Genomic DNA, 27,346 nt, shown 5'->3' with positions numbered 1-27,346 from the left:
ATATTTTTTTCTATTTGAGTATTTAATAGAATTAGTGCTAATTGGTGGTTTGTATTCACACACTTAAACTTAAAAATGTAAAGTAATAATAAAATTATTTAAAAGAGCAACACGCAAGTTTCTTGATCGTTCTTCTTGTGATGAGACAGCTTTCCGAACGAGCGGTAGATTAAAAAATGTAATCCTATTCAAAAGTGCTTCAATGTAAGTTTATTTGAATTTGAATGATTTTCTATTCTATTCTGTCTTAATATATGGAGCAACCGTTAATGGGTTAAGAAAAAAGAGCATATACTCACATCGAAGTCATCAAGTGCTTGCGCCAGTTCACCCGGACCTTCCGCCTGGGGTCTCGCTCCACCTGTACATTGAGACTTAGTATATTGTACCATACCAGGGACTACTACTGGGGGTTGGGATGGAGGCAAGGAGTATCGTATTTTAAGAGGCGCAGAGTCCACAGTACCTGTCCGTTCAATCCCCTGAGACGGGCGGGATTTTCCGCACGTAAACAAGAGATGGTGGAAAGGTAATAGACACCCCTACCCTAGGGGTGGTGTTTGTTGGGGTTGAAGGAAGAACATCGTCAGCAGACTAATAATATATTTTATACCCATTCCCATAAAAGATCTATTGACTTTTCTAAAAGATACTTGGGGACAGCAAGTTTGTCTTTAAATCTAGTATTAATACTATAAAGTAGGAACAATAAAAAACAAGAAGAAAGTAGGTGGTATGTAATGAACATAAATATATATTTTCCAGTTTCCTGGAGACCAACGTGCCGCTCCTGGGGCTGATGGAAGCAGCTCGCAACGGAAACGAGAAAGAAGTAGAAGAATACGCCATCGTGTTCACAGAACACGCCAACAAGCTGGTCGAGGTGAGTGTCATTATAGAGTACACTGTAGATAAAGTGGTTTTAAAAAAGCTGCTTGTCCGGACTGGTCTGTTCGGGTAATGAACACTTAAGACTATTTGATTTGCAATAGCATATGCTCGTGGTCACTCTAGTCTACCAAGTTTGAATTTAAAAATGAATCTGTATTATTGTAAACATGTACAACATTTATTTGAAAAGAATACGAGCTGAGTTTCTTGTCAGTTCTCATCTCGAAATCATTCCGAACTAACGGTAGATTTGACATATCATAAGAGTCTGTAATAGACCTACATGAATAAAGATATTTTGATTTGAATTTTATTGAACTATTTATTGTTAGTACAATAACTTGCTTGTACTACACACTATCACGCGCAAGTCTTCATGAATAGTACTGATGAGAAATCACAAAAAAGAGGGTAATTATTCTTGGTGTTTTTCACATAAATTACGACAAAATGTATGGCACTAAAACTGTTAGAATAACAGTATATGATCCTATATTCTAATGAAGTTATCTGTGAATGGGTATGTTTGGGGCGATCTGCGGTAGTGTCGGGCCGACAGGATTTTTTTTTTATAACACAGGGGACAAACGAGCATGCGGCTCACCTGATGGTAAGTGATTACCGCGGCCCATGAGCACCCGCAACACCAGGGGAATTGCAAGTACGTTGTCGGCCTTTTAAAAAGGAATAAGCTCTGTTCTTAAAAGTTTTCAATATCGTATCGGTTCGGAAATACCATTGCTGGAAGGTGATTCCACAATGTGGTTGTGCGTGGCAAAAAATCTAGAAAACTGCAGTGTGGAGGACCGCCATTCACCCAGATGATCAGGATGGTGTTTCAGTTTCTGGCGGGTGGTACGGTGGTGAAACTCAGCAGCTGGTATTAATCCGAACAATTCCTCAGAACACTCCCCGTGATGTATGCGGTAGAAAATGCACAGAGATGCAATATCACGCCGCAAAGCCAATGGGTCGAGTCTGTCACTTAGACGTTGATTACCAATGATTCTGGCTGCTCGGTTCTGAATGCGGTCAAATGGAAGTAGCTGGTATTGTGGTGTTCCGGCCCAGAGATGAGAACAGTATTCCATGTGCGGCCGGATCTGCGCCTTGTATAATTGCAAGCGATGGGCCGCCGTGAAATACTGTCCCACTCTACTGAGCACACCAAGCTTTTTGGAGGCTATTTTAGCCTCGTCCTCCAAATGACCGCAAAACTGAACGTCACTGGATATATCAACGCCAAGGACCTCGAGATTTGGCTTCACATCAAGGAGAGTGTCTTGAAACTGAGGAGATACGATAAATGGATTCTTTTAGCGATACCGTGCGGTGTTACCACCGCGGCGGTAGGTGGTGGTCACCGTTGGGTAGCGGACGGCCCTGTGCGACGCTGGAGATGGTGTCGACGGCGCCGCAGACTGCTCGCAGCACGAAGTCACGGTTGGCCTTCGCAGCCGCCAGCTCCGGGTGACGCACGTACACCTACCACAGGCGACTACATTACTCATCATCATTAGCAGCATCATCATCGCCACCGCCTTCGTTATCACCACGTACACCTACACAGGCGACTACATTACTCATCATCATTAGCATCATCATCATCGCCACCGCAGCCGTTATCGCCACACAGGCGACTACATTACGTTCATTAGCATCATCATCATCACGTTATCACCACGTACACCTACACAGGCGACTACATTACTCATCATCATTAGCATCATCATCATCGCCACCGCCTTCGTTATCACCACGTACACCTACCACAGGCGACTATATTACTCATCATCATTAGCAGCATCATCATCGCCACCGCCTTCGTCATCACCACCATCGTCGACACAATCGTTAGCATCATCGACAAAGTCAGTAGTGATGTACCCATTACTAAATTTATCGATGATGGTACTTAACTTTTAAAATGTTGCGAAAAATATTTATTCTATTCTATTTTTTTATGATCTAAGTTCAACACCAACTAGTATTAATTAATTAATATATAAAATTCTCGTGACACAGTTTTCGTTCCCATACTCCTCCGAAACGGCTTGACCGATTCTCATGAAGTTTTGTGAGCGTATTGAGTAGGTCTGAGAATCGGCCAACAACTATTTTTCATCCCCCTAAACGTTAGGGGTAGTCCACCCCTACATTTTTATTATATTTTAAGGCAAAACAACGTTTGACGGGACAGCTAGTGTATGTATATATTTATTTATATTATTATTAAAAATTGTTATTATCATCACACAGTATAAAACAAAATCGCCGTCGCTGTTTTTCCGTCCCTATGTATGCTTAAATCTTTAAAACTAAGCAACGGATTCTGAAGTGGTTTTTTAAGAAAGAAAAAGAAAAGAAAGGTTTATATATATAATTTATGTACACTCGGGCGAAGCCGAGGCGAGTAGTAATTTATATACTAAAATTACCGTTAAATAAATTCAAAACATCTGTTCAATCATATTTACTGAGCAAAGCCTATTACTCACTAAACGATTACTTGAATGACGAGCGTGCATGGCAATAGTTGTTCATGCACGGGGTTTTCATTTAATGTTAGACATAGACACCTAAATATATAATGTAAATGAACTGGCTTTAAAAAAAATCAGTTGAGTTTCTTGCCAGTTCTTCTCAATTGAATCTGTATACTGAACTGGACGGTAGGGAAAAATATTAATACAAAAAAAAATACTTTCATAAGCGGCTGAAATGTCCTACATGATTTTTGATTTAATTTCATTTGAAGTCATCTATACCTTGGAAGCTGTGAGCAGCATAGTGGAATGTTTCTTGAGGACTGCTCTGGCTGCTGCCAGTTCATCCTTCATGCGGGGCTCCTTCAGCTCCTGCTGACGTTTGGCAGCCTGCGCCGCCAGCTCATTGGCTGACCTTCCAAACTGACGAGCTGACTCCACTAGTTCAGATTGGGATGATGCTGATTTCAGCTTATCTAGGTCTGTTTCTACCTGCAATTCAATTATAACGGTCAGATATGTTAATTCTTTTTCTAGAATATTCACGGCCTTGGTGATCTAGCGGTTAAAAACACTGTTTTACATTCGATGGTCGAGGGTTCGATTCCTCACTCGTTGCAAATATTTGTATTCACGAGTATGATTACTTGTATCGGTTTGGGTGTTAGTAGTAAAACTCTTATTTTTTTATATACATGGTTAAACGACGTTTGCCGGGTGTGAGAGTGTAAAGACAATGTGATAGGATTTTGTTTATACATATAATTTGAAGTATATGTGATGTGGTGTGGTGTAGTGGTGTAGTGTGTGGTGTGTAGTGTAGGTGTGGTGTGTTGTGTTGTGGTGTGGTGTGGTGTGTAGTGGTGTGGTGTGTGTGTGTGTGTGTGTGTATGTAGTGTGTGTGTGTGGTGTGTGTGTGTGTGTGTGTGTGTGTAGTGTGTGTGTGTGTGTGTGTGTATGTGTGGTGTGGTGTGGTGTGGTGCGTGTGTGTGGTGTGGTGTGGTATGTAGTGTGTGGTGTGTGTGGTGTGGTATGTGTGGTGTGTGTGTGGTGTGGTGCGTGTAGTGGTGTGGTGTGGTATGTAGTGGTGTGGGGTGGTGTGGTATGTAGTGGTGTGGTGTGGTGTGGTGCGGTGTAGTGTGGTGTGGTGTGGTATGTAGTGGTGTGGTGTGGTGTGGTGTAGTGTGGTGTGTGTGTGGTGTGTGTAGTGGTGTGGAGTGTTGTGGTGTAGTGTAGTGACCGTGCGCAGCTTGGAGAGCAGCAGGTGCACGTCCACCATGTCGGCCAGGATGAGCAGCCGAGTGACGGCCGACAGCAGCGCGCGCAGCCGCCCGCACCATGCCGGACCGCACGGCCGACGCGCACGGCTCCTCGGAGAACTCGCGAGCGGCCAGGCTCATTGCCGCGCCTTCAAAAGATTAAAAAAATAATCGGCCATCTGGATATAAAATAATATTAATGGTACATTCAGCCGTTAATATTGTAACATATTACTAACGACAAATTGATCCCGCATTTCACATATGCAGTGCACAGCTCTATAGAAAAGTGCTGAAGAGCAAAGTTTACACGCGCCGAGGTAGCAGATTGTTCGTAATGTGGACTATCGTCCTCCTTGCCAGCAATGTATGTACCATGTCAGGTTGAGCTCCATGCGGTTCGCCCTGGAAACCATCGTGATATATTCTTGGTGAATTTGTCACGATTGGCTAAGTGACCTGACCTCATGCTCATCTTATCATCCTCCACTGGTGCCTCGCCAGCGTATACCGTTAGCACAGGCTAGTGCACCATTCCTACAAGTCATAAAAAAATCATCAACCTTCCTGACTTTCTCCACTGTGGACTGATGATCTCGTTGCTAGTACGTACCATGTCAGGTTGCCCTCCAAGTGGTCCCCTTCTGGGTAACATCCTTAGATTGTCACAACCTGCTAATAGACCTGACATCATACTCATCTTATCATCCTCCACTGGTGCCTCGCCAGCGTATACCGTTAGCACAGGCTAGTACACCATTCCTACAAGTCATAAAAAACTCATCAACCTTCCTGACTTTCTCCACTGTGGACTGATGATCTCGTTGCTAGCAATGTACCATATCAGGTTGCCCTCCAAGTGGTCCCCTTTGGAAAACATCCTTAGATTGTCACAACCTGCTAATAGACCTAACATCATGCTCATCCTATAATCCTCCACTAGTACCCTACCAGCGTATACCGTTAGCACAGACAGAAGCTTCTTCTTCTGTATGTGCAGTCTCCTACTGGAGATTGATGATCATCCTGGCGATCTTAATTTTATCCACCACTGTTCTGAATAGGGATCCAGTGCTAATCCCGAACCACTGTCTTAAATTGTTTAGCCATGAACACGGCGTCTGGTCTTCGGCGGCCCTGGACGGCAGACTGGTGCACCACTCCGTTATCATCCATTACAAAATGTATCAACGTTCCTGACTTCCTCCACTGTGTACTGATGACCCCATTGCTGACAATAATTGTACCATATCAGGTAGACCTCCAAGTTGTGTCCTTTGAAAATCATCCTGATAAATATCTGGTCAATTTTTCACGACGTGCTTACCTCATGCTCATCGTATCATCCTCCACTGGTGCCTCCAGCGTATACCAGGGTGTACCATTTCATTATAAAACTCACCAGCTTTCCTGACTTCCTCCACTGCTGCCATCATCTCGTCAGTTATATCAGGGTTCTCATAGGCGATGGTCTGCCCTCGTTCTATGAAGATCTCCGTAGCTCTCTCCACGGTCGCCACCAAAGCACTGGCACGTTTGGACTTGCCCGCTGGAAAGATAAACAATCGAATTAAGTAACGGCCGACTAACGGTAAAGTACACAGCTTTTTTTCCGAAGGTCGCGGGTTCGATTCACGGCACAAACATTCATGAGTATGATTGTTTGTATCGGTCTGGGTGTTTTCTATGTATGTATTTACGAAATATATATCTATGTATTTGTATCAGTTATCTAGTGCCCATAATACAAGCTTTAGCTAGCTTAACTTGGGTCTAGAAGGCGCTGTATGAATTGTCCAGGGTTATTTATAATTTATTTATTTAATAATATCCCTAGACTTATCTTGGGGCTAGATGGCGCTGTGTTAATTACACAGCGCCATCTAGGCCCAAGATAAGCAGAGCTTGTGTTATGGGTACTGGACAACTGATATTAATACTTAGATACTTTTTTTTAGTACATACATAATATAGGTAGAAAACATCCAGATCGATACAAACAATCATACTCATGAATACAAATGTTTGTAATGTGCGAAGAATTGAGTACCTATAATACAAGCTCTGCTTAGCTTAGGCCTAAATGGCGCTGTGTGAACAGTCCTGAGATATCTATTGAATGCTAAAAGAGCAATTTGTTAGCAAGTAGATATACTTGCTAAACTCACGCATCTTCTGCATAGTATTTTCCCGTTTCTGCAACAATATCCTATCTCAGCTCGACTCCTATTGGTCGTAGCGTAATGTGATATAGCTCATAAGATTCCTCGATAAATGGGCTATCAAACACTATAAGAATAGTCAAAATCGGTTCAATAGTTCCGGAGAAAATCCTGGACATCCAAACTCACAAGCTTTACCTCTTTATAATATTACTAGCTTTTACCCGGTTTCGCATGCATTGAATACATTTTTTTTTTAATATAACGTATCCAACGTTCATTCTAATACCTCCCAGAACATGTGTACAAAATTTCACGATTATCGGTTCAGTAGATTTTGCGTGAAAGCGTAACATTAACTTTTATAATATTAAGTAAGGATTACAGGGAACATCTCTTCCCAGAGAAATATCCTGACAGTGATGATAGGATAAAATCTGCTTTCATCATCCTGATTATGATGACTTGATGAACATTCATCATTTAATTGTCTATAAATAATACTGAATAATATTTACCCCGCTCCTTTTCCACTATTAAAGTCATGTAATACAAAAATTTGCGACTTATTACTGACTTTTATGAAAGTTAAATTTATCATACTTCTTTATCAAACCACAAATGTTTTGTAATCAATATATTTTAGATTACTTGAATTAATATATAATGTTGCTTTAATTCTGTTTATTGATAGTTTTTGGATCGGATTCTAATTGTAATTTACATATAATATATAATGTAATTTCTAATTGTTATATATATATATATATATAAATACTAAAAATTAGCTGTCCCGGCAAACGTTGTTTTGCTCTTAAAAATAAAAAATAAAAAAACTTAGATAGGGTGGACTAAAACGTTAATAACATTTAGGGGATGAAAAATAGATGTTGGCCTATTCTCAGATCTATTCAATACGCTCACAAAATTTCATAAAAATCGGTCAAGCCGTTTCGGAGGTGTATGGGAACGAAAACTGTGACACGAGAATTTTATATATAAGATATAGGGCGGTAAACCATAAAATGTTAATAAAAGAAAATTGTAATTAATTTAAATGGAGATAGATAAAATCAACAAAGGCACGGACCGCTGTCTGTCTGCCAATGTCTGTTTGCCAATCAGTATTTTTCTGTTTATTATCGTGGCTTTTTAACAGTGATATCTTCATTTTCAAATGCATTGAACACAATTTACTTGACGTCCGTCTATCACTGGTCAAGTTGTCAAAGATGCGTCAAAAATGGTGAGAACTGGACGCCTGGGGCATGGGCTGTATGGTACGTCACCGTACAGCCGCCAGTATTTTACAGCGCTCCGCGTCCATATAACACCCACACATACAATTCTCCCTCTAGCAATGTATCATGTTAGGTCGACCTCCACGTGGTACCCCTGAAACCATCGTGATAAATTCTTGATGAATTCGTCACGTTGGGCTAACTGACATGACCTTCATGCCCATCTTATCATCCTCCACTGGTGCCACGTGAGCGTAAACCGTTAGCGCAGGCGGGTGCACCATTCCATTATCATAAACAAAAAAACCATTCTCCCTTCACTACGCCAAATACTCACGAGCAAGCATCAGTCCACACTCAATCATCGTGTACTCAATAAATCAAGTTGGAAAGCAGTCCGGAGTTATCATTTCTACATCATAGCATCCAGATTGTAGCAGACATAGCAGACTTTATGGTCCTTCGAGCCGGATATAAACCAGCGACCTATGGACCCGGGACAACACGGGTCCATAGATCGCTGGTCCTAGATCCGTGGTTGGGATCAATGCTAAAAATAGACTTCAATTTTCATCTGTTTCCATTGTCATGTATGTATATTAAACATTTGGAAGAGAACATCCGGACTATTTAAAGAAATTAACAGACACAACATTGCGACAAACGAGCATGCGGCTGACCTGATGGTAAGTGATTACCGCCGCCCATGAGCACCCGCAACACCAGGGGAATTGCAAGTACGTTGTCGGCCTTTTAAAAAGGAATAAGCTCTTTTCTTGAAGGTTTCAATATCGTGTCGGTTCGGAAATACCATTGCTGGAAGGTGATTCCACAATGTGGTTGTGCGTGGCAAAAAGTTTCTAGAAAACCGCATTGTAGAGGACCGCCATTCATCCAGATGATCAGGATGGTACTTTAGTTTCTGGCGGGTGGTTCGGTGATGAAACTCAGCAGCTGGTATTAATCCGAACAATTCCTCAGAACGACTTATATAAGAGAAATGTACACTGTATGGCAATCAAAGTGTACAACAATCTTCCAAGAGAGATTAGAGAACTGAGATCTCACTGTTCAGACGCAAACTAAAGAATTGGCTGTCACTTAGTCATTTTTAGTGCCCAAGAATATTTGACTAAAACGAACACTTTTACATGATTTGCATGCAATATATACCATATATATTGCTGATCAATAACATTTCATACTAGCTGTCCGCGACTTCGTCAGCGTGGAATTTAACAAAAAAGTTAGTTAGAGAATTTTTCTGAAATAAAAGTAGCTTAGGTTAGTCCTTATTACATCAGTTACGTGCCAATAAAAGTCCCGTCATAATCGGTCCAGCCATTTCAGATAGTAGCCGGAACAAACTGATAGACAGACAGATGTAAATTGTAAAAAATGATATTTTGGTGTATGTACCATATTTATATTCATATGCATGTAATAAAAAACTGTTATTTCAATATTACAAACAGACATTTCAATTTTATTTATATGTATACATGTACAGATAACATAATATTTACTGTACCAATGTTTTGCAAATAATTTCATTTCATTTCTCCTTCTTAAGGAGATTTCTACAGATGCAATACTTACGTCTCTTTTTCTTAGCAGCTCTGTCTTTGCTGTTCACCAACGTGGTGACCTGCAGGACGAGAGGCTCCAGGGTCCTCTCTACGGAGGTGGTCCGGATCTCCAGGTTCTTGGGGTCCCACTTGAGCGTGAGAGTCCCCGTAGTACCGTAGGGGTCTGTCATAGTCGCCATTGTCTGAAAGATTTAAAATATTTTAGCAAATCATAACTTAGTAGTCTAGATGTTTAGCACATCGCGCCAAGCATACGGCCCATCTGATGGTAAACGGTTACCGTAGCCTATGGACGCCTGAAATACCAGGGGTGTCACGCGTTGCCGAAACCCTAATATACCCTTCTTGAAAAACCCCATGCATGATGACATGACCATACAGATCCCTAATGTGGCGAACTAGGATGGGAAACAGAAGAGTAGGTATACCAGCTGCCAGAAGGTCGGACGACATAAAAGACAGCAGATCCGACCTGGACAAGATGCGGAACTGATGCGTCGCAGACTGAAGACGCCGGAAAATTAAGCAAAAGGCATACATCTAGAACTGGACTAGTATATGCTGAAGAAGATAATACTGTACTAGAAATAGAAATGACAAGGCTGTTATTTTCCTTGTTCACATTGTAACTAGGCAACGGTGTTGCCGCGTGAAATGAATGAATGAAATGAATGTAAATAAATAATGAATGAATGTAAAGTGCCATAGACTTAAGTAGATAAAGATAAAAATAGAAAACTAATTTGTGTTCTAACGCTAACAGGGATAGCTTTAGCTGCACTCATAACATCTTTATATTGCGGAGTGATGCTGCAAACTCTTTTCAATTACTTGCAAGTTTCCCCATAAAGCTTAGTACAAAAACCAATTTGATAAAATATCGCGATAAAAGCTATTGCATAGCTTTTATCGCGAGCTTTGAGCGCGGCGAGCGAATCAAGAAATTCCGTAACGAAAATAAACCTAACCCACTACTCCGATCGGCAGCGCTGCGGCGTTGAAAGCACGTATAACATATAACAACGTATAACAAAAATATAAACGTGTTGGCAATTAGCTGTAAGTTTATATTCTGTTAATTAAATAAGTAAATAATAAAAAGCCGTGCATCGTCTAACGTCGTTTCAGTTCGGCAGACTTCGGCAAACTTCGGCATGGTGTTCGTGTGCGTGCGACTAGCATACTGTACGAAGCTCGCATGGAACGGATCGAGACGAGCCGCTCCGAAATCGGACGGATACGTAAGCAGCCGTTTGTGAGAAAGTATTCAAATTCAAATTCAAAATATCTTTATTCATCTGTCACATCTACCGTCAGTTCGGAATGATTTCGAGATGAGAAGAACTGACAAGAAACTCAGCTCGTATTCTTTTCAAATAAATGTTGTACATGTTTACAATAATACACAGTCATTTAAATTCAGATTTAGGAGGTGTGACCACCAACATATGTTGCAAAAAAAAAAAATCTGTGTTCGCATCCTAAACAAACCAGTCCCCACAAGCTGCACCCGTTCACGAGAATGACGGATGTGCCAGCCACCATTGCACTCAACAATATTAGTGGGAGCATATCGACCCGGCCCACCACGCCGCCTCAAGTTTGAACTTTATGGCGAGAATTACTGTTTCAAGTTACTCCACTACGTCAATTATATTATTTACAGCATAGGCTGTACCAATCACAGTTTTCACCCATTACAATATTTAATTTGCATTATTTAGTTTGTATTCACACACTTAAACTTAAAAATGTAAAGTAAGAATAAAATTATTTCATTCATCGTGTGGTGTCTGTTATGACTAGACGTGTACATAATTTTTGCAATCATTCAATCAATGTATGCATAGAATATTGAGCCGTAATACATTATAAATATAGCCTAAAGTGGTGTTGAGTGAAGTGTTTGTGTGTGAAAAGCCGGTTGTTTACGAGTGCATAATCTGTGCTCTTCGAAACTAAACTTACAATACGTTTATTAGAAAGAGATAGATTAATTATGCAGCGCACACATATAACTACGCTGAACATGAAGTGTTCATCTAATCCCGATATCTCGGCGGTAGCTACTCAAGACAATGACCGACAAATTAAATTACGAAAACGTAAACAGCCAGAATCCGAAATTCTTGGATCTGTTGTGGACATGGTCGAAAATAAAATAAAAGAGGAGTTGTATGCCTGGAAAAGCCGGTTAGATGAATCCATAGCCGAGTCAATTAAGAATGCAGTAAATACTACGATTGACACCCAAGTGGCTAAATTGACATCCTCTATAACTGAATCTCTCCAAAATATATCTTCAAGATTAAGTGACATTGAAAAGTCCTTGAACCATGTCAGTGAAGGACATGACAGTCTTGAAAGTCGTGTGAAATCGTTAGAGGAATGTATATTACATGAGGACAGCACGCAACATCAAATGGCAGCCCTTGAAAACAAAATAGATCAGATGGAGCAACAAGCCCGGCAATGTAATATTGAAATCGCAAATCTACCTGAGCGTCGAGATGAAAACATCATATTTCTATTAGATAAGATTGGTGCTGTCATCAAACACCCTATCAAACCTGTGGATGTAATTTCAGCCCATCGTGTGCCTCATATGGATAAAAAAAATGCTCACCCAAAGAATCTAGTTGTCAAATTTGTATCTAAAATACTGCGTGATAATATAATAATTGCCGCGCGTGCCATGAAAGGAATTAAGTCGGACCAATTATCGATAACAGGGACTCCTCGTAATATTTATATAAACGAGCATCTAACTCCAAAAAATAAGTACATATTTCGTGCGAGTCGTGAAGCTGGCAAAAAACATGGTTTTAAACATATTTGGGTCAAACATGGCACAATCCTTGCTCGACAAACTGACTCATCGCCTATTTTCGCCATTCGTAATGAAAGTGACATTAACAAGATCAAATCCTGAACTGTATGTGTTTTGTTTTTATATTTATATACTTATACTTATATTATTGCAAAATTGTGCGGAAATAATGATCAATTGTCAAAAGTTATATGTCTTCGTATATCTTGTCTTACACAAATGTAGTGTGTATTACAAAAAAATACATTCCTTATTATGTATCTATAGCAAAAAATATATACTGAACATAAGCTATATACTTGGATTATTTCATATATATATAAATAAAAATTGTATACTTGTTTTGCATAAATGTAGTATGTGTATCAAATATGTATATCAGTTATTATATATACTTAGTCAAAAAAATACGGCGATTATAAACTACATTCTTAAAGTATTTTATGTGTGTGCTGATAAATACTTTTTACTTGTTCTGCTCAAATATATTAGAAAAATACATTACTTATTGTTCATATTTAGTAAGGAATATGTAGTGAATGTAAGTCTATGTATCGGGATATTTTATGTACGTACAAATAAATATTGCATACTTGTTTTGCATGGTTATAGAATGTATATAATAAAAATTATATACATTTGGTAAAGAATGCATGGTGAGTTTAGGCTGTATATTTAAGTTATTTTATGTGTATACTTATGATTGTTTTGTATTTGTTCTGCATAAGCGTATCAGAAAAATATATTACTTACTAGTAATATTTAGTAACAAACATATAGTGAATGTAAGCTATATACTTAGGTTATATATATGTATACAAATAAATATTGCGAAAGAATCTCCAATTTTGATGTTGATATTAAATAACAAAATGGTTAGAAACTAAATAATACTGTATCATGGCATATCAGGTTTATTAAATATCTATCGTAGTTTTCAAAGTTCCCACAAAATGAATATTTAAAATATAATAGATTTTTAAATACAATTCATAACCCTTGGTTTATTATCAAACTAAGGGATAAGAACAAAATTGCATACATTGTACATGAACATTCTATCACAAAATTATGAAGTTATAGTGTTAACCGAAACTTGTTACATAGTGGAATATCGGATAATGAATTTATTGATTGTAGGTATCAAGTTTTTAGAAGTGACCGTAATCTAGAGGTTAGCGTCCGGCGTGATGGAGGCGGCGTACTGATAGCGGTGTTGCGTTCCTTATGCACAAATGTGTTTCTGCCCCCCGCCGCTGACTTAACGTCCCTTCCCCCGCATGTAGATTATTTAATGGTGCAGATAAATATTGAAAACTTAAAGTATATTATTAGTACTGTTTACATTCCACCGGGACAAAGTAGTGATACGTACAAAGCGTACTTTAATCTTCTTGAGAATGCACTATGTAATTATGATTCCGAATTTCTTATCACAGGAGACTTTAACTTACCGAAACTTCAATGGAAATGTAAAGAATCGTATCAGCAACCAATAATTGATTTTTGATATGAATCAATCATATAGTTTTATCCAACTTCTTGTCAATGTTGAACTGTTATCAGCATAATTCATACACAAATAAATCTAATAATATTCTTGACTTATGTATTAGTAATAAATTAAATATTGACATATCACTTATATCCTGAATATTCAACCAGACGATTATCACCCTCCATTACAGGTGAGAATTCCAACTACTAATATTTTAAGCCGTTCTCAACAAAGTCATATGTTAAATATTGTTATGTGAGAGCAAATTATGTGACAATAAGTAATGAAATCTTAAATATTGAATGGAATAACCTCTTATCAAAATTAAATACAGAAGATGCTGTCAGTATGTTTTACGAAAAATTTACGACATAATTAAGAAAACATGTACCCACAAAAACTGTTAAACCCTTTAAATACCCTGTCTGGTTTACATCTGAACTTATTAGATTATATGAAAAAAAAAATCGTGATAACCATGAAAAAATTCAACTCGGAATCTAATCATAATGTTTTTTCAATATACAAGACATTTCAAATGAAGTCAAATTCCAATGTTATAATAAATATATGAAACATATTGAAGATAAAATAAAGTAAATAGTAAATATCCTTTCAAAACTATATTCGCAATCGTGATAATAATTCAGACATAAATGAAACTCTTATATAATAACTCAGAGGCAAACAGACCTGAAGAGGTATGTGCTCCAATATTTTTCAATCTACATTTGAAAAGTCTGCTGTTTCTGAAAATTTTGATATAGATGACATCGTATTATGAAACGTTTAACACCTGATAATGTTAAATCTTGAAATCTTAGAGAAGGATGTACTTGTAGGTTTAAAGAGTATAGATATTAGTAAAATTAAGGAATAGATAGTGTTCATGGATATTTCTTAAAAAATACTCAATGCTGTTATTTGTAAACCTGTGTGCCACATATTTAATAAATGTTTGCTGATGGAATGTTCCCTAGGATATGGAAAACAGCTAGAATTGTACCTGTACACAAAGGTGGCATCAAAACAGAATAAAAACTATAGTGCCGATTTCCATTCTTCCCACTATCAAAACTTTACGAAAGACTAGTTCATAAAGTATATCTGTCTCCATAATGTAATTTTGAACCAACAGCATGGTTTTGTTCAACGTCGATCTAAAGTAACAAATTTGTTTATACAACTATTTATTTGATGGGCTGGACAATAACAAACAAATAGACTTTATATAATGATTTTCGCAAAAAGGCGTTTGACAGAATCGATCACAGAATGTTATGAAAAAATATTTTATATAAGGAAACCTCTGGAGATGGTTCAAGTCTTATATTTCTAAGTAGAACTCAAAAAGTTGTTATTTGAATCTCAAAAAGGGTTGTAAGGAGTTCCTCAAGGATCCATTCTTGGCCCCTTTTATTTATACTCATTTATAAATGACATTAACACATGTTTTAACTTTTTTTTATATGCTGATGATTAAAAAAGGGTATATTATAAGGGGTTAACAATATAGAAGACCATGTTAAATTTCAAGAAGATTTAAATCGTTTTACAAATTACTGCAATAATAACAAACTTGAAACTTATTTTTGAGGCAGTTGATTACAAAGAAAATAAAAATTAGCAACTTCAATATTCACTGTAAACAAATACTACCATTAAGTTAAACATCAAGGATCTTGGAATGCAAGTTTTTTCTAAACTACATCTTGATTTACACATAGAGAGTATAATTAATAAGGCTTATAAAATGTACGGGTTCATAATGAGATCAGGTACTAGGTTTAGAAACTGTTCTACATATATTCATCTGTTTCAGTCATTAGTAAGATCACAGTTAGAATACGCAGTGACCGTATGGAATCCCCATTATGATAAATATAAGAATAAACTAGAAATGGTTCAAAAGAAGTTCCTCAGACGTATACATTTTATGTTTTTTCGTAGAAGACTATCCTATAAAGATCTACTTAAACATTATAAATTGCTGAGCTTGAGCTTAAGACGCTCTCAATTACAATGTATGCTGCTTTATGATATCTGTAATAACAAATATGATTGTTTAGATATGTCATCAAGTATATATTACAACATACCCCCCAGAGTTGACCAGAACATCGCCCCCCATAGACTCTTTTCGATTAAAGCAAGTCGAACTAATGCAGGTATTCGTAAACCTATTACTCGCATTTTGCAGTCGTACAATGATAACTAATGAATTGGATATATTCAAATTGTCATATATAGGTTTTAGAAGGTCAGTAATTAATAAACTTAAAGCCTTACGTATACTATAATCACATAGAATATAATAATATAATTCATTCTTTTTACCTAGTCACACTGATGTACACACATACATACGCGCGCACCAACACACACACACACCCACACTACACTCATATGTACAAACACACATTCGCACATACAAATGATTTTTCCTCGTATCTTTAGTAAAACCTGTAACACACATATCTCATAACTCTTTTCCTCATTCAACCAACTACATAAAAACCATCATAATTATAAGTAGAAAATATATTAGCTTGTATGTTTAGTATGTATGCGACCCACATATCTTAATACTTTAATATAATTTGTGATCATGCATGTTGGGTTTACAATAACATAGTACGTAGAAAATGTAAAATAATTATAAGTTTCCTAATTGTGAACCTGTTTTTGATCCGAAATAAATAAATAAAAAAAAAAAAAAAGAGCAACACGCAAGTTTCTTGCTCGTTCTTGTGATGACCAATTTCTATTTCTATTTCTAGAAGATCGTAGACGTTGGCGGGGGCCCGACAAGAGCACAGCTCTTAAATTATGAATGAACTAGCTTTTTGCCCGCGGCTTCGCTCGCGTTAATTTATCCCCTTAGGGATGGAATTTATCAAAATCCTTTCTTAGGGGGTGCCTACGTCATAGTAGCTTTATGCATACAAAGTCTCACCATCGGTTTAAAATTGACAAAGTTTCATACAAACTTTCATCCCCTATTTTATCCCCTTGGGGGTAGAATTAATCAAAATCCTTTCTTAGCGGATGCCTACGTCATAACATCTACCTGCATGTCAAATTTCAGCCCGATCCGTCCAGTGGTTTGGGCTGTGCGTTGATGGATCACTATGTCAGTCACCTTTGAGTTATATATATTTAGATGAATGATGTTGATATTAAATAACAAAATGCTTAGAAACTTTTTGATTAAACCTTATATTAAATAATATGATTCAGCGTGACAGCCAATTAAGTGTCGTTTTGCAATTGTTGTCAATATAAATTAATTATAAAATACTCATAACTTGTTATAAATAATGTGAACTTCTGTGTGAGTGCTTTTTTAAACTTATCTAATATTTATCCGCATTGTTAGCTGGCCTTTACAGCTTCACCGGACGATAGGGAGTGCAGATGGCATTCCCAAAGGAAGAACTTATGGAGCGGCTGAAGGACAACTCCTCCTGACAGATGTATAGCTGAGGGCTCAAAGCAACAGATTTGAACTTTAGGCTGTGAATATAGTCCCCGTTTCTTATGGTCATATGTGAATATGTGTAAGCACTTAATGTCCCTTCATTTGGAATATAAACTGTAAACTCTCTAGTGATATCTACTGCTGAATCAGTTTTTGATAATATCGAAAATAACAGAAGAGCAATGTTCAAGATATGAATATAAAATGATAATAAACTGTATGACTGTAACAATTTTTACAGTCTATACATATAAATAAAATTGGAGTGTCTGTTTGTAATATTGAAATAACTGTTTTTACTACATGCATATGATTATAAATACGGTATATACACCAAAATAATATTTTTTACAATTATTGTCAGAGATCTGTCTTTCTGTCTGTTTGTTCCGTTAATCTCTGAAATCGCTTATTGTTTTTGACGGGAGTTTTTTGGCAGGTACAATGTAATAAGGAGTGACTTATATATTTTACAAAAATATTTAGTTTAAAAATAAGTCAAATTCCACGTGGACGAAGTCACAGGAACAAATAAATAAAATAAAAAACAATTTAAATGAAATAATCACTAAAATCCTTACTAATATTATAAATGTCAAAAACATTAATCTGTCTCTGTCTGTCTGTCTGTCTCGCTTTCAGTAAAATATTAAAATATTTATTCAGTGTGTTTGGTACCCATATAGTCTTGTAGAAGGACATAGGCTAAATTTTATAAAAAAGGGTTTATTTAAAATGGTAATGCAAGAGTTATCTTTATGTGGTTTTACACACTTAATAATAATGGCCGTAAAAATTATATTTTGGAAAGTCTACTTTATAATTGTGTATATTAAGTCTATTTTCAAAAATTTTTAATTTCTGAATTACAAGTATTGTACTAGATTAACATTAACGCTCATATGTCATACATAAACATATATGTCATTTGTATAAGCAGCGCGCGCATTATATTTAGATTTTAAAATATTGTCTCCTACATGAATTTAAATGAATAAACGTTCATTCTGCAATTTTTTTTATAAATACATAAATAGTATATACTGATGGTTACCCTGCTCTTACAAGAGCGTAAAACATATTATTAATATTTTTGAAGAATAAAACAATATCATATTAAAAAATAAGAGCATATGACTTTCCTTGGAAGAAACAACATCTACCGTTCCAAAGCTATTCAGAACTAACGGTACACTTAACACATAAGAGTCTGAGATAGACCTTCCCAAATAAAAATATTTTGAATTTAGAATATCACATGATTATTTTGATTTAACAATTTTATTTAAAGGGCCAAGAGGCCTATTTTCAAAAGAATTTAAAGAAATGTTTAAACTGTTTATTAAATATAAATAAATATGCACATTTAAATTTGTAATATCACATTGTCACACAGACGCAAAATAAAATAGCAGATAAAAGTTTTTATGGAAATTCGTCAATTTGAAGTAGAACGATGAAGCTTTTTCTTACGCTTTTTTGATCAGTTTATTTAATAAATACCTTACTAATATTATGAAAGTGAAAGTGACTTGTCTGTCTGTCTTAAAAGCCAAAACTTCTGAACTGATTTAAATGAAATTTAAAGTCTAGATCTTGAGATAGGACATAGGTTACTTTTTAATGCTAAAAAGGGTTATAAGAGACTGAAAGAGGAATTTTTTAAAAGTTTAAGCTTCAATCTTATTTTTTTATTGATTAAATATAATTAACGAAAATGGGTTGTAAGGGTCAAAATGGAGTTAAAATGTTGATGTATTGTCATTTTTTAAAGCTAAAACCTTAAACCCATTTTTATGAGTTGAGAAAATATTGGGATAAGGACAGGACTCAGATAAATGGTTACAGTATAACATCTTATCATTGGTACATGATAACATTTATATAAGTAGCATTAAAAAAAAAAACAAGAAAAAGGGTTATAAGGGGTTGAAAGGGGTGATGTAATGTATGTAATATAAGTATCTTCATTTTAAAGATAGTAGTTTGAAACTTAGTTTTGGCTGTTGATTGAATTTGGAATTATGTATGGAAATATTATTGAAGCTAGAACGATGAAACTTTTTTATTTTAGATTATATATAATTTTTTATTATTTGCTCAAGGTCACTATTTTTTGACGAAGTTAAAGGTACAGCTATCCTTATACATAAATGAAACTCTATGTTCCCTCAGCATCACTCATGAACAGCTGGCTAATATTGTTAATTCACCACTGTTGAGTTAATTTTTTTTATAACCTAAAAAAGTTTCTTTGTCCATCAATTAAATGGTGACCCTACCCTATGGACCTGAGGTATTGTCAAGAGAAGATTTTTAATCCCAAAATTAAGAAAGCTATCTGTTTTTTTTTATCTATAAATGTGAATTCAATGACCATTGTTAAGACAGGACAATGTCTGTCCAGTTATATGTATATCTATATTATTATATAATAGTCATCAAAATAACTATGTGGTATATATATAAAAATGCGAAAGTATCTCTGTCTGTCTGTCTGTCTCGCTTTCACGTCAAAACTACTGACCCGATTTAAATGAAATTTGGTATACAGATACTCTAGACCCTGAGAACGGACATAGGCTACTTTTTAATGTGTTGTAAAAAAGGGTTGTAAGGGGTTGAAAGTGGGGATGAAAGATTGTATGGAAGAATCGTCTTTCAAGTTGGAACGCTTGTAACTTATTTTTGAGGCTGTTGATTAAATATAAATAAATATGACATTCAATGTTTGTAAAAAAAGTCCCTTAAGAGGGTAATATAAAATAGGGGATGCAAGTTTTTATGTAAATTGTGATTTTTGAAGCTAAAGCTTGAAACTTATTTTTGAGGAAGTTGATTATATGTAAATAAATATGACATTCAATGTTTGTAAACAAAATTCCCTTAAGAGGGTAAAATAAAATAGGGATGCAATTTTTCATCATCTCTGCCCACCTTGGACTTCAAAGAACATTTCAAATGGCAAACAAAGTGGTCTCAAATGATTTAAAGTGGTACGTTAGCTGTTAATTATACCATGATGTAAGATGGATTATCCACACCACCACCATCCCTTAGCTCCAATAACCAACTTTAACACTGGAGATTTAAGCTTAAAAGATATAATCTTAGGACAAATCACACAGAGCCCTAATAGATCTAAGTTAAGTTAGCTAAAGCTTGTGTTATGGGTACTAAAACTGATACATATATAGATATATTTTCTTTTCCTAAATACATACATATTATAGATATAAAACACATACAAACAATCATATATGAATACAAATATTTGTGCAGTGTGAGATCAAACGCGCGATACCATCAGAAGTAAGTTGCTGTGCTAAACCCCTAGATCACAGAGGTTGTCATAGATAACTATAGTATACCTTGAATACCAATATAAAAACATGTTACGAATATGCTGAAAATTTCTAAATTGCTGTTTTTGACATAATCTCTCGTGCCTATATACCCTGTAATTTTCCAACGAGTATAATTATTTCTTTAACTTCAAAGCACAAAAATACTTAAACTAACTTAACCTTGCCGCGTTGTGTAAAACCATGAAGAGAAAGATTGTTGATACAAATATAAATCTACAACAAACATAGTGCATAGGAATTGCTATAATTTATATATAATTTGGTAATTTATTTACAATCCACATTGCATACTTCCCCCTGATATACGTGTTATAATTCACAAGACAAATTGTACGATGGGCTAAAAATAATAATGGTCATTTATCATCTTCCATGGTGCCCCGCCATTTTAATTTAGAAAAAAACTACAAAAAAAACATAGAGTAAAATTGATTTACATTTTCTTGATTTTTCTCAGATAAGTCGTTATTTTTAAACAATACTAAATCCATGTTATCTTTTTTAATTTGCTAACAATGACCTGACCTTATGCTCACGAAATACCATGCTCTTGTGCTTTTAAACCGTTCCAGCAGGCGGGTAGGTTTTATTTCATAAAAAAATCACCTGCGCCGTTTGTACTAGGCAACCATGAGTGGTGCAGAATAAATTGTTGATATATATATATATAAACCGAAACACGTTTATAAAGTTTCTGCCGATAGAAATAGACATGTCCAGACTTTGTATAGCATCTAAATATTAGTAAAACGTGAATATAGATATATTATTCAGAAATACTTAAAACACTTAATTCCCTTTAGAATGACTCTATGCCTAACAGTATTTATGAAATATCGACAAATAAAGAATACAATATCACAGATAGGAATTAAAATGATATTATACTGTATTCTAAAAGGCAAATAACATATTAGAATTTGTTAAAAAATAAGAAAACTCATGTAAATAAACAATTTTTTATGTAGGACGGTTATCGATTAAGATAAAAAATTATATGAACCTATTTTATGTTTATCACTTAATGAGAGATATGGACTTCTTAATTTGCTAGTATAATGCGTTGACAACTTTATTTTTACTTTTACCTTATTATTTCCGGAAATACAATGGCTATTTAGGCATTAATTATATTCATTATAGAAAAAGTCACAATGCACTAAAATAAGTTGATCAAATCGATTTTAAAACACAATTTAAATGAAATAATCACTAAAATCGCACACTATGTTATGGAAGGCGTGTCAAAAACATTAATTGCTCGGTAACGTGTTGCCATAATTAAAAAAAAATAAAATATTTATTCAGTGTGTTTAACTTCTGTAGAAGAATAATTAAATTATTATAATTTTATTTATCTCATGAGTTTATATTTAAATAAAATATCCGTAAATACTTATTTTTATAGAAATTTGAAGCATATGGATTTATTTTGTTAATAAAATGTAACAGTTTAACATTGACGCTTAGCGACATCTAGTCTATAGCGCAGGTAGATTATATTTAGATTTTAAAATATTTCCTACAGATGTCGATACAGACTTCATTCAAAGACAAAATTGCAATTGCATATACTGGTGGTTACTGTATTTCTCTAATTGAATTAAAAAATGAATCTATATATTTGTAACATGAATACAATATCATATCAAAAGAATAAGAGCGACTTTCTTGTCAGTACGTCTCAATTCGAAAGCCTCAGAACTAACGGTACACTTAACACATAAGCTTGTAATAGACCTTCCCAAATAAAAATATTTTGATTTGATTTGATTAGGTAGAGTTATCAATTTTATTTAAAGGGCTTAATAATATATTTTTAACTAACTAAACACTTCGTCTGCGTGGAGTTTAACTTTATGTTTTTTAAATAAAAGTAGTCTAAGTTACTCCTTATTACATTATAAAATAAAATAAATAAAGCAATAAATATTTATTTATACTAGCTGCTTTGTTTATTACTAGCTGTTCCGCGACTTCGTCCGCGTGGAATTTAACTTTATTTTTCTAAAATAAAAGATTTTTTCTAAAATAAATGTAGCCTATGTTACTCGTTATTACATCAGCTATCTGCCAAAAAAAGTTCCGTCAAAATCGGTCAAGCCATGTCAGAGATTAGCCGGAACAAACAGACAGACAGACAAAAAAATGTTATTTTGGTGTATGTACCGTATATTCACATATAGTAAAAAACGGTTATTTCAATTACAAACAGACGTTCCAATTTTATTTATATGTATAGATAAATTTATGCAAACTTTTAATCTAGAATAATATATACATACAGCACAAAATAGTTAAAAATAAAAATAAACTTATTTCAGTATAATTTTAACCGAAAAAACCTTTCTTTTTTCCTAGCCAAACCCTATTTTTAGGTCTAAAACGAAAACGAAAGTTCGATCGGAGCATAGTATAAATAAAAAAAATAAAATTATATTTTTTTTAATCACTTTAAATGTCGATATCTCTGTCCAAATCTTCGAATGGATCTGTGAACATAAGAGATACATTTGTAAAATTTCCCACACCGACTGGCGTTGTCTTTGAAAACATTCTACTGAAATCTTTTTTAATTAACTCCTGTACCAATCTCTTTTTGGCGGGATCTTCAAAATCCAGTGCTTTCGAATCATTAAACATCTTGTTGTAATCAAAATTGAACGGCGTTAAATTAGAATTTATACCGTCATCACCAACACCAGTTTCTAGAATTTTATCAACATCATACAATTTGTTTTCTTCAAAACTCTCATTTAAATTTGTCTTTCCTAAATCTTTAGATGACGTTATGGTAGCAGTTTCATTTTTCGTAATGGCCACACTGTCTTTAGTAGAAACTTTTACATTGTCTATTTTAATTTCGTTACTTCCAAAATCAGATTTCAAATTTAAATTACTTCGTAATACTGGACTTGATTTATCTTCATTAGTGTTATTTGCAGCTATGACATTCCCAATTTCGTTGTTTCGTAGAATTGTTGTATTTTCAGTCATTTTTATACTATCTGTAGTATCTGTGTTGGTTGATTTATCAGTTGCTAAATTCTTAGTGACTATTGCATCTTTATTATGAGCTTCTGTTGTACTAACCCAGTACTCCAGTGATGTATTATTCTTAGTTGTTATCAGGTCATTAATATTCTTATCAAGTATTTGTTTCTTAACTGCGTTTAATTCCTTTTCTAATTCTTCAATTCGTCTAACATAATTGTTAGGGATTGGTGTTTTAGTTTTAGCATTATCAAGTGTGATATTATCATCTGTTATATTATCATTGCTTTTTCTAAACGATTTCTCTTTGTAACGATTGGTAACTTCTATGGATATGCCCTCACTAGATGGCGTGGTTGCTCTGAATCTTATTTTATTACTCTGTTTACTGTTTGCAGATTTGTGGGTTTTGGGTTTTCTATCGAGTCTGTGGAAAAATTACATATGTTACTTTCATGAAATCTAGTAATATTAGCGCACATCGAGGCAGATCCACCAGGGATTAACCACAATGGTTTCCATGAGACACCTTCCTGGTTAACCTCACCCTATCACTAAATATATCACTTATGTCCATTTATTTGAGATAAACCTATCTAACCTAAATTTGTAACCTATACCAACCTATACAGATGACCTCGAGCTTTAGCACCGCTTTACTTCCGGTTCGATTCCTCACAGGGTACCAATATTTATATTCATGAGTATGATTAATTTTGTCTATGTACAAATGTACAAAAAAATCCCTTTGCATTTATAATACTAGTATTGGATTATTGACAATTATTTTTCATCAAATATGACGGTTTTTAAATAAAAAAAATTTTGACTATTTGAACTGCTTCACTAATCGAGAAATCTCGTAGCTGTTTCAAAAGATTTTCTGTAGTATAGATGTAGTTCTACTCACTTATATTTCCATATATCTGTAAATGTAGTTCTCTTGTTTGAATCGGTGTCTAAATATCTTTCTCTCTCTTTCCTTGCACTTTTAACATCAACAACAGCATCAAACTCCTCAACCATATCTTTTACTAATTTCGGTGCTTTAAATTTAACTTCATTTTTAGGTTTCTTCTTTTTATTTTTAAAATATGTGTATATTTTCGTTATAGACGTCGTTTTCTTTTTCAAAAGTTTTTGTTTTTCTGTTTTGGTTATTGTTTCAGGATACAGACTTATATAATGATATTTTCTTTTCTTATTTGTCACTATACTTGCCTGATTATTATTTAGACCTTTAGTATCTTTGATTTTGATTTTACTGCTTGTTTTCGAAAGTTCATCCTGTTTATTTTTAGCATTTTCGTTTGCGTTATTGTAACCAAATTTTATAACAGGTTTAGCATTCCACATATTATGTGCTCTAGCGTTGGAATAATCTTTCCAAAACAGATCTAGTCTTACTATCAGCTCCTTTTTACATTCCGATTGAGATTAGTGTAATGATCAAATAAAACAGATCTTAATCCATCTCGTATGATTCTAATTAGGTCTAAATTTGCACGTTTCGATTTACTTTTATATAGTTTTAAATGTTCAAGGAAATTCTTAAGTTTTGGTGTTGATTCTTTACCATATAATGAATTAATGAAATCTAACATGTTGTTCTGTTTCTCATTCATTGAATCATCGTCGAATACAATTGAAATGTCACTTAATTTGTCTCTTAATACATTGCCTGGTATATCATTTATGTTGTCCAATTTTTTCGCTATAAATCTCCGGACATTACTATTTTCTATTAATTCATAAAATTTGCATCCCTTGTAATGATATCTCCTAATTTCATCATTCAGAACAGCCACTGTATCTTCTATATCCTCATCTTCATACCCACTTATAATGGCTATAGCATTTTTAATGAAATCAGTAAATTTCATATGTTCGATTTGCAAATTGCGTCTGGAATCTTCGTTATTGGTTATCATGGCTTTTAGTCTGTCTAGAAATCCTCTGATTTTATCTATAATTTTAACATCGCCGTTATCATGTTTGTTGTTGAACTCCAATACAGTTTCAAGAGCTAGGTTCACGCTTCTATGCTTGGGCGATTCGGCTTGCGCTGAAAAAAAAATATATAGGTAAATTTTGTCACTTAGACCTTTACTTTTTTTTATACCACGTAGGTGGCATACAAGCATACGGCCCATCTGATGGTAAACGGTTACCGTAGCCGGTATTTACTGTCTCATTACAAAAGAAGAGGTTTTCAATGTCGTTTATTTGGGAACCTCTATCTCTCTTAATTATTTTTCTCTAGCAGCTTACTTATTAAGCTGTGTTCAGGTATGAAACTGAGATATGGTAATAAAATTATAAATGATATATAAAATATATATAATAAATTTGTAGTGGGAATAAGAGAGAAAACAGCATGAGGTTTTTCAGGAAGGTTTCTTAAACCAGCAAAAGACAGCCCTAGTGTTTCAGGCTTCTATAAACTACGGTAACATCAAATGAGCCTGGCTCCATCAGCTTTATTTCTAACCTGGGTTCTGAGATATATTAGTATAATTATATATGAGTTAATTTACATGACAAATTAGTAGCAAACATAATAGCTAAGAACTAAGAAGCTGCTAAGCTAAGAGCTAAGAACTACAGCATGGGGTTTTTCAGGAAGGTTTGTTAAACCAGCAAACGAGAGCCCTGGTGTTTCAGGCTTCTATAAACTACGGTACCATCAGATGAGCCTGACTCCATCAGCTTGCTTTCTAACCTAGGTTCTGAGATATAATAATAAAATTATAAATGAGTTAATTTACATGACAAATTAGTAGCAAACATAAGAACTGAGAACTAAGAAGCTGCTAAGCTAAGAGCTAAGAACTACAGCATGGGGTTTTTCAAGAAGGGTATAAGGTTAAGGTTTCTTAGGGTCGGCAACGACCAAGTAACACAGTTAGGTGTTTATAGGCTACGGTAACCATTTACCACCAGAAAGGCATTATGCTTGTTTGCCAACATCGTAGTATATAACATATAGCAACGGCTTATAGGTATTTTATGACGTCAGTGATCCGTCACCGGAGAGTTTGTCACACTGTTTTTTCCCACCAGGTTCGAATTCGCAACCTAAGTAAGTATTAAACACATAACTACTCAGCCACGACACGTTTGTTTATATTCCTTTCCCAATTAGTTTGATAATTTCAAAACAGTACCTGACACTGTATAAAATATTAAAATCAAAATGAAATTCATTTTATTCAAAATATATTGTTGTAATAAATATATTATTTGAAAGGAAACACATTTTCAAGATTTAATATAAAATGTAGTATAAAAAGCTATAAAATTGAATTTAAACTATAAAATTACATGTATTATGTATTTATCCAATGATTCTGAAACTCGTTACAATAGTTTCGATAAAGTTTATATTTCAGTTTATTTCATGTACTGAAAAAGGTGTGATGTTTTATTTATTTATATATTTGCTTTGAATAGATTTATATTTATTTACTAGCTGTCCCGGCAAACGTTGTTTTGCCTTAAAATAAAAAAAAATTAGTGGTGGACTACCCCTAACATTTAGGGGGAT

The 27,346-nt window shown here is 34.8% G+C and overlaps 1 protein-coding gene and 1 pseudogene across 1 annotated transcript; one reads left to right on the top strand and one right to left on the bottom strand.

The window, feature by feature from the left end:
* Positions 1 to 299: 299 nt before the first annotated feature.
* On the bottom strand, positions 300 to 21,942 carry LOC131842725 (catenin alpha-like; annotated as a pseudogene).
* LOC131842726 (uncharacterized) lies at positions 11,657 to 12,754 on the top strand. Its single transcript, XM_059191290.1, has one exon. It carries the CDS (start codon positions 11,658 to 11,660, stop codon positions 12,558 to 12,560), a length of 903 nt encoding a protein of 300 aa, XP_059047273.1. The 5' UTR covers position 11,657; the 3' UTR covers positions 12,561 to 12,754.
* Positions 21,943 to 27,346: the final 5,404 nt, after the last annotated feature.

The sequence above is a fragment of the Achroia grisella genome, unplaced genomic scaffold, assembly GCF_030625045.1.
Source record: "Achroia grisella isolate CSIRO2021 unplaced genomic scaffold, CSIRO_AGI_Agris_v1 utg24629, whole genome shotgun sequence".
Classification (NCBI taxonomy): domain Eukaryota; kingdom Metazoa; phylum Arthropoda; class Insecta; order Lepidoptera; family Pyralidae; genus Achroia; species Achroia grisella.
The sequence above is the reverse complement of the archived record's forward strand: the minus strand, read 5'-3'. Positions and strand labels throughout refer to the sequence as shown.